The 18,571-nt window shown below is 33.8% G+C and overlaps 1 protein-coding gene across 1 annotated transcript in view; it reads left to right on the plus strand.

The window, feature by feature from the left end:
* The window catches only part of LOC102802601 (serine/threonine-protein kinase RIO2-like), a 106,565-nt gene that overhangs the window by 60,784 nt on the left and 27,210 nt on the right, over positions 1-18,571 (plus strand). Inside the window, exon 8 of the mRNA XM_085507287.1 lies at positions 11,509-11,581. Coding sequence (XP_085363413.1) covers positions 11,509-11,581 — 73 coding nt within the window. The remainder of the gene's footprint in view (positions 1-11,508; positions 11,582-18,571) is intronic.

Below are 18,571 nucleotides of genomic sequence, written 5' to 3' on the forward strand. Positions count from 1 at the left end.
AAGATCTTTTGTACATACATGTAGTACATACATTAGGGCATAAAACGCATGCACAGCAGTTGTGAAGATTTTATTTGGATTTGTCTTGACAAAAATTATTTCCATCTTGACACTGACATTTATTTGTGTACCTTGTATTTAAGTCCCCAATTTTCAAGCATTTTCAGTTCGAAGGAGCCTAACTTATTCCAATCACTAGAAAAATATATCACAAAATATTCCAAAATTCTGATTACCGGTCCTCAGATACAAATAATTTTCTTAGGAGAGCTTCCCAAGATCTAACAGGGGATTTACTGTTGAATCTTTGTATTGCCTCTGATTTGACAATTTTGAATGGTAGATGTATGAGGGACACCACAGGTAAATTTACCTGTCATCTACACAAGGGTAGCAGTATTGTTGATTACACAATTGTCAGTAATGACTAATGATTTTCCAAATATAAGTTATTTAATGTGCACCAGCTAAATCTGTCACTGTCCGACCACTGTCAGATTTCTTGTCAGTTTAAAACAAATGCAGTATACGATAGAACACTGCAAAAATCTCAGGATATAAATGATGATGTAACTGCACATACCAATGTTTCATACCTGTGGGATAATGAATCAAGTTATCGTTTCAATTGTGCATTACAGGGTGAAAATATATAAAAATTTTGATTAACAATTTCACAAATTTTTCCAACACCTAGCAGTCAATTAACAGAGCTGGTAATAGTTTTAAAAACAATTTACCATAAAAAAAAGAAAAAACCTTAACAGCAAAACAACAAAACAAAAGATATCCTGTAAATTATGTTTAGACCTATTTAATTAAAAAATTGAGATCTCAATGTTAAAATCTAAAAAAGAATTACAAACATTCTCTCAAAAGAAAAAAAAGAGAATTGAAAAAAAAACATTATTTTAAATAAACTAGATAATTTGAGTAAATCCAACTCAAATGATTATAAAAGAATTAAAATATGATGAGAATGATACAAAAAGTGAAAATATCGAGAGCAAAATAGTTTAAACATTTCCAGAATTTAAATTCTCAAACATCACAAAATAATATCAATGTAACCATGGATAATGAAAAAAAAACAACATGGTAACAGTTTCCATATAGATATTCTTGAAATTCACAATGCAATCAACAAGTTAAAGAATGGCAAAGCCCTGAGTATCGATAAAATTACAAATGAAATGAAATGATTAAAGCAGGCAGGGACACCTGGGACCTAGGGATCATCACCCCAATTTTCAAAAAATGTGACTCTACAGACCCTGGTAATTACAGGGGGATAACCCTCCTCAACACATTAAGCAAACTGTTTACATCCATTCTCAAACAGCGTTTAAGCAACTATATCCTGGAGAAAAATTTAATAATCAAAGAGCAGATTGGATTCATGCCAAAATTTGGGACCCGCGATCACATTTTTGTGTTAAAACAGTTGCTGACAAAATATACTACCAAAGGAAAGTACCTGTTTGAATGCTTTATTGATTTCAAAAATGCCTTTGACTCCATCTGGCATGTGGGTCTTTTACACAAATTTTATAATATTATTAAAGCAATCTATACAAACTCTATTAGATGTGTGAAGGTTAAAATGGCTTGACCAATACTTTTCCAATTGAGAAAGACATCAGACAGGGCGATGTTCTAAGTCCGCTGCTTTTTAATATATACTTAAAAGTCCTATAAATGCATCACACAATGATCCACCAACTTTATTAAATAGCCAACTTCCATGTTTTCTCTATGCACATGACTTGGTTCTGCTTTCAGGAACCAAGACAGGTCTTCAGAATGCGATCAATTCCCTGCAATTATACTACCACAAATGGAAGTTGGACATCAACATTGAAAAATCTAAAACAATCATATTTAACAAAGCAGGCAGACTTCTAGCAAATATAAATTTTATATAAACCAGGATGCACTTGAAAGAGTGACATCATACACTTACCTTGGCATAAATTTAAATACAACAGGTAAAAAACATAGCTCTTAAGGCCTGCTTCAAAATGAATCAGTTGTTATTTTCGTCAATTTGTACACCACTCAGAATTCATTTGAAGATGTTCGATGCAGTAGTTAGACCAATTCTCTTATACTGCACTGAAATATGATCTAGTGATATTATTGCCCACACAAAACAGCTTTGGAATTTGACAACACCCATGGAAAAACTCCATACCAAATTCTGCAAGTTTTTGACTCCCATGTGCGAAGCACAAAATGGGAGTCTTTGCAGTTAGTGTGTCTGTATGTGTGTATGTGTGTATGTGTGTCCGACTGTTCCACTGCTATCTCAAGAACCATACATCGGTTTTTGATGAAACTTGGTGCATAGATGCTCTGGGCCAATGCGCAGATTTGATTAGGTTTTGGTAAAAATCCATGCTCGTTAATTACCTAATTTGCATGATAATTAGCTAATTTTTAGCTGTTCTATGACTGTTCCACTGATATCTAAAGAACCACTCATTGGATTTTGATGAAACTTGGTACATAGATGCTCTGAACATATGCGCAGATTTGATTAATTTTTGGTAAAAATCCGTGCATATTAATTACCTAATTTGCATGATAATTAGCTATTTTTTAGTGGTTCCATGACTGTTCCACTGATATCTAAACAACCACTCATTGGATTTTGATGAAACTTGGTACATAGATGCTCTGAACTAATGCTAGGTTTTGATTAGTTTTTGGTAATAATCCGTGGATACTAATTACCTAATTTGCATAATGATTAGTCAATTTTCGGTTTTTCCACTGATATCTCAAGTACTAATCATCACATTTCAATGAAACTTGGTACATAGATGTCATACGACACTGCACAGACCTGATAGTTTTTATGGTAATATCAGTACATATTAATTACCTAATTTGCATAATTAATTAATTTTCAGCATTTGATATAAGTAGTTAGCATTACATTTCAATGAAACTTGGTACTTACATACTCAAGGACTATGCAGAGATTGATTGTTTTCGATAAATATTTGTGCATATTAATCACCTAATTTGCATAATTAGTTAATTTTCAGCTTTTCCACGGGTGTCTCAAGTACTAATCATCGCATTTCATTGAAACTTGGTACATAGATCCTTTAGGACTATGCAGAGACCTGATTAGTTTTAGGGTAAATAATTGTGCATATTAATTACCTAATTTGCATAATTAATTTTCAGCTTTTCTACTGATATCCAAAGTACTAATCATCACATTTCAATGAATCTAGAATTATGCAGACCCAATTAGTTCCCGGTAAATATTTGTGCATATTAATCACCTAATTTGCATAATTAACCAACTTTCACACTGATATCTCAGGTACTATACATCACATATCAATGAATGTACATGGATGCTGTAGGACAATAGACAGACCTGAATAATTGTGGGTTAAAATCTGTACATATTAATTACCTAATTTGCATAATTAACCAATTTTAAGCTTTCACACTGATATCTAAAGTACTGTAAAAACTCCAAAATTTCGACCGGTTTTAAATAATTGGTGTTAGAAATGTGACGTGTTTTTAGAGTCAAAATTAAGGTGCATTTTCGGACGGTCGAATTTTTCAGAATAGAAATCAGCAAAAAAAAATGGGGATGATAGACAGTGTGCTTCATTAGTTTTTAAAAAATGCAATGTCCGTCAATTGACGTAAACTTCCTCATGTTTCACGGTAAAAGCAAAGGTCGTGGCCGAGTTGTAACTCAAAATCTAAACAAAGTCATCAATCAGTGGACCATCATCCAATGTGCTTTACAGCATAGGGGATCTTTATATAAGATGGGGGATATCGCCCAATGTGTTTCACGGTCTGATTCAAGATGGCTGAATGGTGGCCATTTTTGTGCATCAAAATCAAGCATTTATGGATAGATTTTGTTCAAACATATGTTGGACACGGACGTTATGGGACCTTGATGCACGTCTTTTCATTTTTCAGATCGTATTTAAAATGTCTGAGTGGCGGCCATTTTATTTTAATGAATGCAGTTCTAGTGCCATGTGTGCCATATTTCGTTATATATATGTATTCAAAATAGACGACTGGTGCCAATGTTGTTTTAATTAAGGCTGTTCCAGAGCAATATTTCTCAATACGGACAAGTAATCGTTTGACGATCAGATACAAGATGTCAATCATTTAATGTTAATAAATCATCATATTCAAGCATCATCTTCTGGATCCATACTTCTGATATGTTCCAACTATATTACTGTAAACAAAATTATATATCTTAAATTTGATAACTACATTGTAACTGGGACTGTACATGCATGTCTTGTTTACAATGTTTAGTTCTATTTAATAAATATAGTTATTTCTATAGTTACCATATATTTACCAAATATATTACCAAAGCAAATAGCATGCGTTATTGACAAGAACAGATAAATAATAGAAACAACTCAGAAAATTGTAAACTGCAATGGCAGTGACATAATGATGACCTCATTATTTCCATCATAAATAATAAGATCTTTTGTACATACATGTAGTACATACATTAGGGCATAAAACGCATGCACAGCAGTTGTGAAGATTTTATTTGGATTTGTCTTGACAAAAATTATTTCCATCTTGACACTGACATTTATTTGTGTACCTTGTATTTAAGTCCCCAATTTTCAAGCATTTTCAGTTCGAAGGAGCCTAACTTATTCCAATCACTAGAAAAATATATCACAAAATATTCCAAAATTCTGATTACCGGTCCTCAGATACAAATAATTTTCTTAGGAGAGCTTCCCAAGATCTAACAGGGGATTTACTGTTGAATCTTTGTATTGCCTCTGATTTGACAATTTTGAATGGTAGATGTATGAGGGACACCACAGGTAAATTTACCTGTCATCTACACAAGGGTAGCAGTATTGTTGATTACACAATTGTCAGTAATGACTAATGATTTTCCAAATATAAGTTATTTAATGTGCACCAGCTAAATCTGTCACTGTCCGACCACTGTCAGATTTCTTGTCAGTTTAAAACAAATGCAGTATACGATAGAACACTGCAAAAATCTCAGGATATAAATGATGATGTAACTGCACATACCAATGTTTCATACCTGTGGGATAATGAATCAAGTTATCGTTTCAATTGTGCATTACAGGGTGAAAATATATAAAAATTTTGATTAACAATTTCACAAATTTTTCCAACACCTAGCAGTCAATTAACAGAGCTGGTAATAGTTTTAAAAACAATTTACCATAAAAAAAAGAAAAAACCTTAACAGCAAAACAACAAAACAAAAGATATCCTGTAAATTATGTTTAGACCTATTTAATTAAAAAATTGAGATCTCAACGTTAAAATCTAAAAAAGAATTACAAACATTCTCTCAAAAGAAAAAAAAGAGAATTGAAAAAAAAAACATTATTTTAAATAAACTAGATAATTTGAGTAAATCCAACTCAAATGATTATAAAAGAATTAAAATATGATGAGAATGATACAAAAAGTGAAAATATCGAGAGCAAAATAGTTGAAACATTTCCAGAATTTAAATTCTCAAACATCACAAAATAATATCAATGTAACCATGGATAATGAAAAAAAAACAACATGGTAACAGTTTCCATATAGATATTCTTGAAATTCACAATGCAATCAACAAGTTAAAGAATGGCAAAGCCCTGAGTATCGATAAAATTACAAATGAAATGAAATGATTAAAGCAGGCAGGGACACCTGGGACCTAGGGATCATCACCCCAATTTTCAAAAAATGTGACTCTACAGACCCTGGTAATTACAGGGGGATAACCCTCCTCAACACATTAAGCAAACTGTTTACATCCATTCTCAAACAGCGTTTAAGCAACTATATCCTGGAGAAAAATTTAATAATCAAAGAGCAGATTGGATTCATGCCAAAATTTGGGACCCGCGATCACATTTTTGTGTTAAAACAGTTGCTGACAAAATATACTACCAAAGGAAAGTACCTGTTTGAATGCTTTATTGATTTCAAAAATGCCTTTGACTCCATCTGGCATGTGGGTCTTTTACACAAATTTTATAATATTATTAAAGCAATCTATACAAACTCTATTAGATGTGTGAAGGTTAAAATGGCTTGACCAATACTTTTCCAATTGAGAAAGACATCAGACAGGGCGATGTTCTAAGTCCGCTGCTTTTTAATATATACTTAAAAGTCCTATAAATGCATCACACAATGATCCACCAACTTTATTAAATAGCCAACTTCCATGTTTTCTCTATGCACATGACTTGGTTCTGCTTTCAGGAACCAAGACAGGTCTTCAGAATGCGATCAATTCCCTGCAATTATACTACCACAAATGGAAGTTGGACATCAACATTGAAAAATCTAAAACAATCATATTTAACAAAGCAGGCAGACTTCTAGCAAATATAAATTTTATATAAACCAGGATGCACTTGAAAGAGTGACATCATACACTTACCTTGGCATAAATTTAATACAACAGGTAAAAAACATAGCTCTTAAGGCCTGCTTCAAAATGAATCAGTTGTTATTTTCGTCAATTTGTACACCACTCAGAATTCATTTGAAGATGTTCGATGCAGTAGTTAGACCAATTCTCTTATACTGCACTGAAATATGATCTAGTGATATTATTGCCCACACAAAACAGCTTTGGAATTTGACAACACCCATGGAAAAACTCCATACCAAATTCTGCAAGTTTTTGACTCCCATGTGCGAAGCACAAAATGGGAGTCTTTGCAGTTAGTGTGTCTGTATGTGTGTATGTGTGTGTGTATGTGTGTATGTGTGTCCGACTGTTCCACTGCTATCTCAAGAACCATACATCGGTTTTTGATGAAACTTGGTGCATAGATGCTCTGGGCCAATGCGCAGATTTGATTAGGTTTTGGTAAAAATCCATGCTCGTTAATTACCTAATTTGCATGATAATTAGCTAATTTTTAGCTGTTCTATGACTGTTCCACTGATATCTAAAGAACCACTCATTGGATTTTGATGAAACTTGGTACATAGATGCTCTGAACATATGCGCAGATTTGATTAATTTTTGGTAAAAATCCGTGCATATTAATTACCTAATTTGCATGATAATTAGCTATTTTTTAGTGGTTCCATGACTGTTCCACTGATATCTAAACAACCACTCATTGGATTTTGATGAAACTTGGTACATAGATGCTCTGAACTAATGCTAGGTTTTGATTAGTTTTTGGTAATAATCCGTGGATACTAATTACCTAATTTGCATAATGATTAGTCAATTTTCGGTTTTTCCACTGATATCTCAAGTACTAATCATCACATTTCAATGAAACTTGGTACATAGATGTCATACGACACTGCACAGACCTGATAGTTTTTATGGTAATATCAGTACATATTAATTACCTAATTTGCATAATTAATTAATTTTCAGCATTTGATATAAGTAGTTAGCATTACATTTCAATGAAACTTGGTACTTACATACTCAAGGACTATGCAGAGATTGATTGTTTTCGATAAATATTTGTGCATATTAATCACCTAATTTGCATAATTAGTTAATTTTCAGCTTTTCCACGGGTGTCTCAAGTACTAATCATCGCATTTCATTGAAACTTGGTACATAGATCCTTTAGGACTATGCAGAGACCTGATTAGTTTTAGGGTAAATAATTGTGCATATTAATTACCTAATTTGCATAATTAATTTTCAGCTTTTCTACTGATATCCAAAGTACTAATCATCACATTTCAATGAATCTAGAATTATGCAGACCCAATTAGTTCCCGGTAAATATTTGTGCATATTAATCACCTAATTTGCATAATTAACCAACTTTCACACTGATATCTCAGGTACTATACATCACATATCAATGAATGTACATGGATGCTGTAGGACAATAGACAGACCTGAATAATTGTGGGTTAAAATCTGTACATATTAATTACCTAATTTGCATAATTAACCAATTTTAAGCTTTCACACTGATATCTAAAGTACTGTAAAAACTCCAAAATTTCGACCGGTTTTAAATAATTGGTGTTAGAAATGTAACGTGTTTTTAGAGTCAAAATTAAGGTGCATTTTCGGACGGTCGAATTTTTCAGAATAGAAATCAGCAAAAAAAAATGGGGATGATAGACAGTGTGCTTCATTAGTTTTTAAAAAATGCAATGTCCGTCAATTGACGTAAACTTCCTCATGTTTCACGGTAAAAGCAAAGGTCGTGGCCGAGTTGTAACTCAAAATCTAAACAAAGTCATCAATCAGTGAGTATTATGACAAGCAAAACAAAACATCAAGACGCGGAGAAGAGGTCAGCACAAAACTAATAGGTCAAAAGACAAAGCTGTCTCGCACTACCTAGGAAAACTTGCGAATGTTCGAAGTACAGGTACCCATTGGACAAAAGATACATGGAAGTTTAGCAAACGATCTCCCCGACCCAGTGCAATGTATCCGGTTAGAATCAAAGCTCACGTGTCCCTTATTTGAGGGACCAAATTCTGCCGTAAATTCGCCCTTGGATTAAAAAATAAAATGGGATTTAAGAAAATAAAATGGGACTTTTAAGGTGTATTTTGGCGTCATTTTTCGGACATTTCAATCAATCCTGCCGGCTAAAATAGAGTCTAAGTTTTACCGTAGTCATTGACGTCTGTCTATTCAAGAGTACACGTGTATGATTTTTATCGTGACTAGCGTGAGCGGGTAAGCTTCCTTTCGAGAATGAGCTGTTATCACTGTGAACAATGTTAAATTATTCTTCAGATGACCAGTTTATTTTTTAAAAACAACTAATTTTTTTATTTAAAATAAATCATGCCGTTTTCGCATCAAAATCCAAGCCAAAATATCGTACTACAACATCAATCTCTTCCGCATTGCGTTCAATAACATTAACATATTTAAATAAGCTATGGTAATTTGAACACGTTGGCATCATCCAGGTTTTTGATTGGTTAATTAGCGATTTGACCTATTTGACCTAAGAGAACATGGCGGATATCCTACAGCATCAAACGTTTATGCGAGACCGGAATCATTCGCTTACGATGAAACTAAGTTGACTTTTATTTGTATTTCATAACCATTCAACAAATTTATTTTGTGTACATTATTATAATCACTACTGAGTACAGTAATAATCAACAATTCAGAAACGCAGCATGCCGAGATTTTTGTGTTCGTTTTTATTTGAAACTTTGTTTATTTAGAATATATTTTCGTTACCAATAAAATAAAAATCTTTCAGTCAATCAGAAACCCGAATTCATGCCTTTGAGGAAGGTCCCGTTTGAACGCTCACATCGTTTTTTTTTTTCGTTTGGGGGAAAACTAAAACTGGTCGCAATTTTCGAATAAGAATGAGTCGGCAATTTTTAGTGGAGTCGAAAATTTGGAGGTAAATAAAACACCGAAACCCGGCAAATGAATAGGCGGGCGAATTTTTAGAGGGGTCGAAATTTTGGAGTTTTCACGGTACTAATTATTCCATTTCAATGAAACTTAGTACAAAGATGCTCTAGGACAATGTACAAACCTAATTAGTTTGGGGTAAAAATCTATTCATATTAATTCCCTAATAAGCATAATAATTCATAATTTTTTGGTTCTAATCACATTTCAATTAAACTTGGAGACATAGATTTTCTGTTACATTGCGCAGACCTCATTAGTTTTACACTCAAATCTGGTCATATTAATTTTCTGATTTGCATAATTAGTTTTCAGCTAAGTAATTTCGAATTATATTTAATGTGTCTCCAATACTCTCAGCACCTGGGAGTTCTTTCTAAGCTTTCTTTGATTATTAAATTTATACAGCAGAGCCTCAAACTTGTCATGTTTAATTGAAATAGGAAGGTACCCTCTTACAATACAGGGTACAAAACAATTGTTAAAATATTGAATGAGGGTTCAGGAAATGCCTGAAAATACATTAGTATGTGAAGCATACAAGCTTGGTATAAAAATGCATGATTCTACTACTCAAAACTGGGTATCTGGTGTGAAAAAAATTTTGGAAAACCTAAATTTAAGTAATATCTGGAAAGATGGGCAAATTACAGAAAAACTTAAAATGCAATTCCAGAAAAAAAGTAAAGAATGCTTGTTTGATGATGATAAAGGCGTGCAACACAAAAACAAATTGAGAACATACAGAGAAATAAAAACTGATTGTTCTTTTGAGAAATACCTCCAAATGATTAAAAATCTACTATATTGTGCTGCAATGACTAAACTTAGAATAAGTGCCCACTGTTTACAGAACGAATCAGGCAGATACAAAAACATTGTCACTGTTGTGATCTTGGATAAATTGAAGATTAGAAACATTTCCTGTTATATGATAAAAAAAGAACCAGCCTTTTTACTAAACATAAAATGCATGGAGAGACATTAATAAACATCTTAAATAAAAAAAAACGATCACATAATTAAAGACATTTCAGAACACATTTATACTTGTTTCATGCTTAGAGAGCAAAAAATCAAACCATAACTTCAGTACCAGCTGCCTCAAAAACACACAAAACACAAATTTACATTATATTACAATTATTCATTTATTAGTCCCCGTGATATTTTCGACTTCTTGTTGAAAACTGTAAGTCCGATTGCTTTGATATTACATATATAGGTACTACATGTGGACCTCTCTCAGATTTGTTCATTTTGTGATGATATCTTCAATTCTCTAATTAATTTATTTTGGTGAATATTTTTGTTATTTTTGGTAAAAAGTGATATTTTCGACTTCTTGTTAAAAACTGCAAGTCCGATTGCTTTAACACTATTCATATTGTTCATTTTCTAATGATGTCTTCAGTTCTTTAATTGAAATGTGCATTGCTAACAGCGGAGCTATCTCAGCCGATAGGCTGCTTGTTTTCATTACATGTATTTGACTATTTGTAGTTAGTTAGTTAGTTAGAGTTAGTTAGTTAGTTAGTTAGTCAGTCCAAAAATGAGAACTTGCGGTTTGACATTCATGCATGTGTGCTTCAGACCTGTATCTTGCATATGCCTAGCTTATCACATTCGATATTCATACACACATGTGTACCTTGGGATACATACATTTTTGCACTCCTGATTTAAGATCTGATTCAAGATAGCCAAATGTTAAAAGTTTATCAAAATCAAGCATTTCTTACATTTCTGGAACTAGATCTTGGTCTTATAAACTGTACAACGTATGGATGGATTTGTTCAAGCAATGTACATTAGTCATTATGAGACCTCGATGCATGTTATTTTGTTTTTCAGATTAGATTCAAAATGGCTGACTGCTGGCCATGCTGACCAGAATTTTGACTAGGTTGTGGATTAAAATAAGTAAATTTTCTTTGGGAGAATAGCTAAAAAAATTTCCTCTCTTGTTATGTATATGAAAAAAAAAAATTGTTTTCTATGACTTTTCACAACTTTTTACAGTTGAAATAACTCATTGTCTGAAATTTAAAAAAAAAATGATGTATAATAATCTCTGATTTGGTTTACAGGAAATCTCATAGCCTTGATGTTGATGTATATGCTAGTGGTTTCACAAAAGATTTGCAAAATGAACTTGAAGAGGTAAATTAATACAATGCTCTTAACATTATATTATGGAGATTATTATCAAAGATGGTCACAAAAATGTCTTTCATCAGAGGCGACAGGTCATGTTACAGGACTGTATCAGAGGTTTCAGGTCAAGGGCTTTGTCACTAGACTGAAAAGTTTTCGATAGTGTCATGGTAGATTGTTTCAAATCATATCGCAAATCAGTGTTGTATAGGACAGTTTCATGGAATATGTAGTGAAATAATGATTGCATACTCATAATAGGAACATATCAGTGTTGTATAGAACATTGGTATGGATTATGTTGTGAAATAATTGCATACTCGTAATAGGAACATATCAGTGTTGTACAGAACATTGGCATGGATTATGTGAAATAGTAATTACATACTCATAATAGAAACATCAGTGTTGTGTAGAACAATGGTATGGATAATGTTGTGAAATAATTACATACTCATAATAGGAACATATCAGTGTTGTATAGGACAGTGGTATGGATTATGTGAAATAGTAATTGCACACTCATAATAGAAACATCAGTGTTGTGTAGAACAATGGTATGGATAATGTTGTGAAATAGTAATTACATACTCATAATAGGAACATATCAGTGTTGTATAGGACAGTGGTATGGGTTATGTTGTGAAATAATTGCATACTCATAATAGGAACATATCAGTGTTGTATAGAACATTGGCATGGATTATGTGAAATAGTAATTGCATACTCATAATAGGAACATATCAGTTGTATAGAACAGTGGTATGGATAATGTGAAATAGTAATTACATACTCATAATAGAAACATATCAGTGTTGTATAGAACAGTGGTATGGATAATGTGAAATAGTAATTACATACTCATAATAGGAATATATCAGTGTTGTATAGGACAGTGGTATGGATTATGTTGTGAAATAGTAATTACATACTCATAATAGGAACATATCAGTATTGTATAGAACATTGGTATGGATTATGTTGTGAAATAGTAATTACATACTCATAATAGGAACATATCAGTGTTGTATAGAACAGTGGTATGGACAATGTGAAATAGTAATTACATACTCATAATAGAAACATATCAGTGTTGTATAGAACAGTGGTATGGATAATGTGAAATAGTAATTACATACTCATAATAGGAACATATCAGTGTTGTATAGGACAGTGGTATGGATAATGTGAAATAGTAATTACATACTCATAATAGGAACATATCAGTGTTGTGTAGGACAGTGGTATGGATTATGTGAAATAGTAATTACATACTCATAATAGGAATATATCAGTGTTGTGTAGAACAGTGGTATGGATTATGTGAAATAGTAATTACATACTCATAATAGGAACATATCAGTGTTGTATAGGACAGTGGTATGGATAATGTGAAATAGTAATTACATACTCATAATAGGAACATATCAGTGTTGTGTAGGACAGTGGTATGGATTATGTGAAATAGTAATTACATACTCATAATAGGAATATATCAGTGTTGTGTAGAACAGTGGTATGGATTATGTGAAATAGTAATTACATACTCATAATAGGAACATATCAGTGTTGTATAGGACAGTGGTATGGATAATGTGAAATAGTAATTACATACTCATAATAGGAACATATCAGTGTTGTATAGGACAGTGGTATGGATAATGTGAAATAGTAATTACATACTCATAATAGGAACATATCAGTGTTGTATAGGACAGTGGTATGGATAATGTGAAATAGTAATTACATACTCATAATAGGAACATATCAGTGTTGTATAGAACAGTGGTATGGATAATGTGAAATAGTAATTACATACTCATAATAGGAACATATCAGTGTTGTATAGAACAGTGGTATGGATAATGTGAAATAGTAATTACATACTCATAATAGGAACATATCAGTGTTGTGTAGGACAGTGGTATGGATTATGTGAAATAGTAATTACATACTCATAATAGGAATATATCAGTGTTGTATAGAACATTGGTATGGATTATGTTGTGAAATAATTACATACTCATAATAGGAACACATCAGTGTTGTATAGGACAGTGGTATGGATAATGTGAAATAGCAATTACATACTCATAATAGGAACATATCAGTGTTGTATAGGACAGTGGTATGGATAATGTGAAATAGTAATTACATACTCATAATAGGAACATATCAGTGTTGTATAGAACAGTGGTATGGATAATGTGAAATAGTAATTACATACTCATAATAGGAACATATCAGTGTTGTATAGAACAGTGGTATGGATAATGTGAAATAGTAATTACATACTCATAATAGAAACATATCAGTGTTGTATAGAACAGTGGATTCAACCATCGGACGAATAATTCCCAAGTTAACATTGTCCCGCTGAAAAATTAGGTTTAGTCTGTCAACAATTGGAAGTACGTCACGAAGCATTTTCATCGTGGCAACGAAAGAAAATGATTTTATCGCTCGCAATAGTCCTTCTGCTTTGGGATTATTTCTTGCTGCTTCCTCACCAAGCTCAAGATATAAAACCGCCCAGTTTTTGTCCAAACTAGCAACAGATCGTGACAATGAAAGCCATCGTACACTGCAGGGCTCCTTGAGACTTGAAAAGTCTTCATCGGACATGGCGGCAGTAAGTTCACGTAGTCTGCCATACCGGGCAGCGGAATGTTGAAAAAAATGGAATATACAATTGGCGGTGTCTCTAAATTCTTTGACTTTGGCGGTTTTCTTTGCAGCATTTGACGATGCCAGGGCTATACGGTGCGCAACACAATGTACGTGAATACAGAATGGCGAGGCCCCTTTTAAACGTACTCCAACACCGCTGTGTCTTCCCATCATGACACTCGCGCCGTCAGACCCAAGTCCGACCAATTTGCTGAACAGGGTGTCTCCTTTTTCGTCTATTACTTCTTGCATTTTATTAAAAATTGTTTCAGCATCACCACTTTGAACAGTATAGTTACCACCAAAAATAGTTTCAGCTCTCCCGTCCTCATTCAACACTCGGAAAAATACAATTAATTTCTTATAAATTGTCACATAAACAGTTTCGTCCACAAGTATTCCAATAAAGGGACTTTCCGCAATTCTTCTTTTAACATCCTCTCTTCTTGTCTCGGCAATAGTTTCCTGCATTTCTGTCACATTCGAATGGTGTGTTGGGATTGCAGTATCTTTAGAATTAAAAGCCTGGCAGCCGTTCACACGCTGTAGGTCGATAAGCCTTCCATAAACATCATTCGGTAATTCTTGTTTGGATAAAAAATACACCGTGCGAAAAACAGCTTTCCGCGTTGTGTCGGACTGGGTTTTATTAGCTTCAACTGCAGCTCCAAGTATTCGACTACTCTTGTCATTCATTACAGCTCTCCTGAGTCCGGGACTGTCCATGTGTCGTTTCAATGCCGATTTCTGTAAATCCCCGCATCCTTTTGTGAAGGCATTATTTTCTCCTCGTTTCTCGCACAGTCGGCAGAACATGACAGTTTTATCTTCGCATTCCCGTTTTTCCGGACGTAGCCATTTATACTCTGCTTCCCAGGCTAACTGATACGTTTTCTGATGAACAAACTTGGCTTTCTTGCTGCAAAGAACACCTTTTTCTGTAATATCCCTGACATCGTGTTTCCAATTGGCTTAAATTTATTGTTCAGAGACGCAGAGAAAAAAAAAGTTGTCAATTTCTTAGTGGCCTTGTGAGAGTGGAATACGTGTTAGTCAGGTACACGTGTTACCGAATTTGTACATTCGGCGTGTTTGTTAATCGGTGTTGGAATGACCCGTTTAGTTCGGCATCAGCGAATGATCGCTACCAGGAGGTTAGTGAAAGTAAATTAAACTGTCGTATTTTTGCGTACATAGTACGCACTGTGTTTATTTTGTTGCGTACAATGTGATATTGATGCGTAATATACGCATGTTTTTGCGTAAACGCGACCACTGGTTGTGAAATAGTAATTACATACTCATAATAGGAACATATCAGTGTTGTATAGAACAGTGGTATGGATAATGTGAAATAGTAATTACATACTCATAATAGGAACATATCAGTGTTGTATAGAACAGTGGTAAGGGTTATGTTGTGAAATAGTAAATACATACTCATAATAAGAACATATCAGTGTTGTATAGGACAGTGGTATGGATTATGTTGTGAAATAGTAATTACATACTCATAATAGGAACATATCAGTGTTGTATAGAACAGTGGTATGGATAATGTGAAATAGTAATTACATACTCATAATAGGAATATATCAGTGTTGTATAGGACAGTGGTATGGATTATGTTGTGAAATAATTACATACTCATAATAGGAACATATCAGTATTGTATAGAACATTGGTATGGATTATGTTGTGAAATAGTAATTACATACTCATAATAGGAACATATCAGTGTTGTATAGAACAGTGGTATGGACAATGTGAAATAGTAATTCATACTCATAATAGGAACATATCAGTGTTGTATAGGACAGTGGTATGGATAATGTGAAATAGTAATTACATACTCATAATAGGAACATATCAGTGTTGTATAGGACAGTGGTATGGATAATGTGAAATAGTAATTACATACTCATAATAGGAACATATCAGTGTTGTATAGAACAGTGGTATGGATAATGTGAAATAGTAATTACATACTCATAATAGAAACATATCAGTGTTGTATAGAACAGTGGATTCAACCATCGGACGAATAATTCCCAAGTTAACATTGTCCCGCTGAAAAATTAGGTTTAGTCTGTCAACAATTGGAAGTACGTCACGAAGCATTTTCATCGTGGCAACGAAAGAAAATGATTTTATCGCTCGCAATAGTCCTTCTGCTTTGGGATTATTTCTTGCTGCTTCCTCACCAAGCTCAAGATATAAAACCGCCCAGTTTTTGTCCAAACTAGCAACAGATCGTGACAATGAAAGCCATCGTACACTGCAGGGCTCCTTGAGACTTGAAAAGTCTTCATCGGACATGGCGGCAGTAAGTTCACGTAGTCTGCCATACCGGGCAGCGGAATGTTGAAAAAAATGGAATATACAATTGGCGGTGTCTCTAAATTCTTTGACTTTGGCGGTTTTCTTTGCAGCATTTGACGATGCCAGGGCTATACGGTGCGCAACACAATGTACGTGAATACAGAATGGCGAGGCCCCTTTTAAACGTACTCCAACACCGCTGTGTCTTCCCATCATGACACTCGCGCCGTCAGACCCAAGTCCGACCAATTTGCTGAACAGGGTGTCTCCTTTTTCGTCTATTACTTCTTGCATTTTATTAAAAATTGTTTCAGCATCACCACTTTGAACAGTATAGTTACCACCAAAAATAGTTTCAGCTCTCCCGTCCTCATTCAACACTCGGAAAAATACAATTAATTTCTTATAAATTGTCACATAAACAGTTTCGTCCACAAGTATTCCAATAAAGGGACTTTCCGCAATTCTTCTTTTAACATCCTCTCTTCTTGTCTCGGCAATAGTTTCCTGCATTTCTGTCACATTCGAATGGTGTGTTGGGATTGCAGTATCTTTAGAATTAAAAGCCTGGCAGCCGTTCACACGCTGTAGGTCGATAAGCCTTCCATAAACATCATTCGGTAATTCTTGTTTGGATAAAAAATACACCGTGCGAAAAACAGCTTTCCGCGTTGTGTCGGACTGGGTTTTATTAGCTTCAACTGCAGCTCCAAGTATTCGACTACTCTTGTCATTCATTACAGCTCTCCTGAGTCCGGAACTGTCCATGTGTCGTTTCAATGCCGATTTCTGTAAATCCCCGCATCCTTTTGTGAAGGCATTATTTTCTCCTCGTTTCTCGCACAGTCGGCAGAACATGACAGTTTTATCTTCGCATTCCCGTTTTTCCGGACGTAGCCATTTATACTCTGCTTCCCAGGCTAACTGATACGTTTTCTGATGAACAAACTTGGCTTTCTTGCTGCAAAGAACACCTTTTTCTGTAATATCCCTGACATCGTGTTTCCAATTGGCTTAAATTTATTGTTCAGAGACGCAGAGAAAAAAAAAGTTGTCAATTTCTTAGTGGCCTTGTGAGAGTGGAATACGTGTTAGTCAGGTACACGTGTTACCGAATTTGTACATTCGGCGTGTTTGTTAATCGGTGTTGGAATGACCCGTTTAGTTCGGCATCAGCGAATGATCGCTACCAGGAGGTTAGTGAAAGTAAATTAAACTGTCGTATTTTTGCGTACATAGTACGCACTGTGTTTATTTTGTTGCGTACAATGTGATATTGATGCGTAATATACGCATGTTTTTGCGTAAACGCGACCACTGGTTGTGAAATAGTAATTACATACTCATAATAGGAACATATCAGTGTTGTATAGAACAGTGGTATGGATAATGTGAAATAGTAATTACATACTCATAATAGGAACATATCAGTGTTGTATAGAACAGTGGTAAGGGTTATGTTGTGAAATAGTAAATACATACTCATAATAAGAACATATCAGTGTTGTATAGGACAGTGGTATGGATTATGTTGTGAAATAGTAATTACATACTCATAATAGGAACATATCAGTGTTGTATAGAACAGTGGTATGGATAATGTGAAATAGTAATTACATACTCATAATAGGAATATATCAGTGTTGTATAGGACAGTGGTATGGATTATGTTGTGAAATAATTACATACTCATAATAGGAACATATCAGTATTGTATAGAACATTGGTATGGATTATGTTGTGAAATAGTAATTACATACTCATAATAGGAACATATCAGTGTTGTATAGAACAGTGGTATGGACAATGTGAAATAGTAATTACATACTCATAATAGGAACATATCAGTGTTGTATAGGACAGTGGTATGGATAATGTGAAATAGTAATTACATACTCATAATAGGAACATATCAGTGTTGTATAGGACAGTGGTATGGATAATGTGAAATAGTAATTACATACTCATAATAGGAACATATCAGTGTTGTATAGAACAGTGGTA

This window comes from Saccoglossus kowalevskii, chromosome 13 (assembly GCF_978046115.1).
Source record: "Saccoglossus kowalevskii chromosome 13, keSacKowa6.1, whole genome shotgun sequence".
Lineage (NCBI taxonomy): Eukaryota > Metazoa > Hemichordata > Enteropneusta > Harrimaniidae > Saccoglossus > Saccoglossus kowalevskii.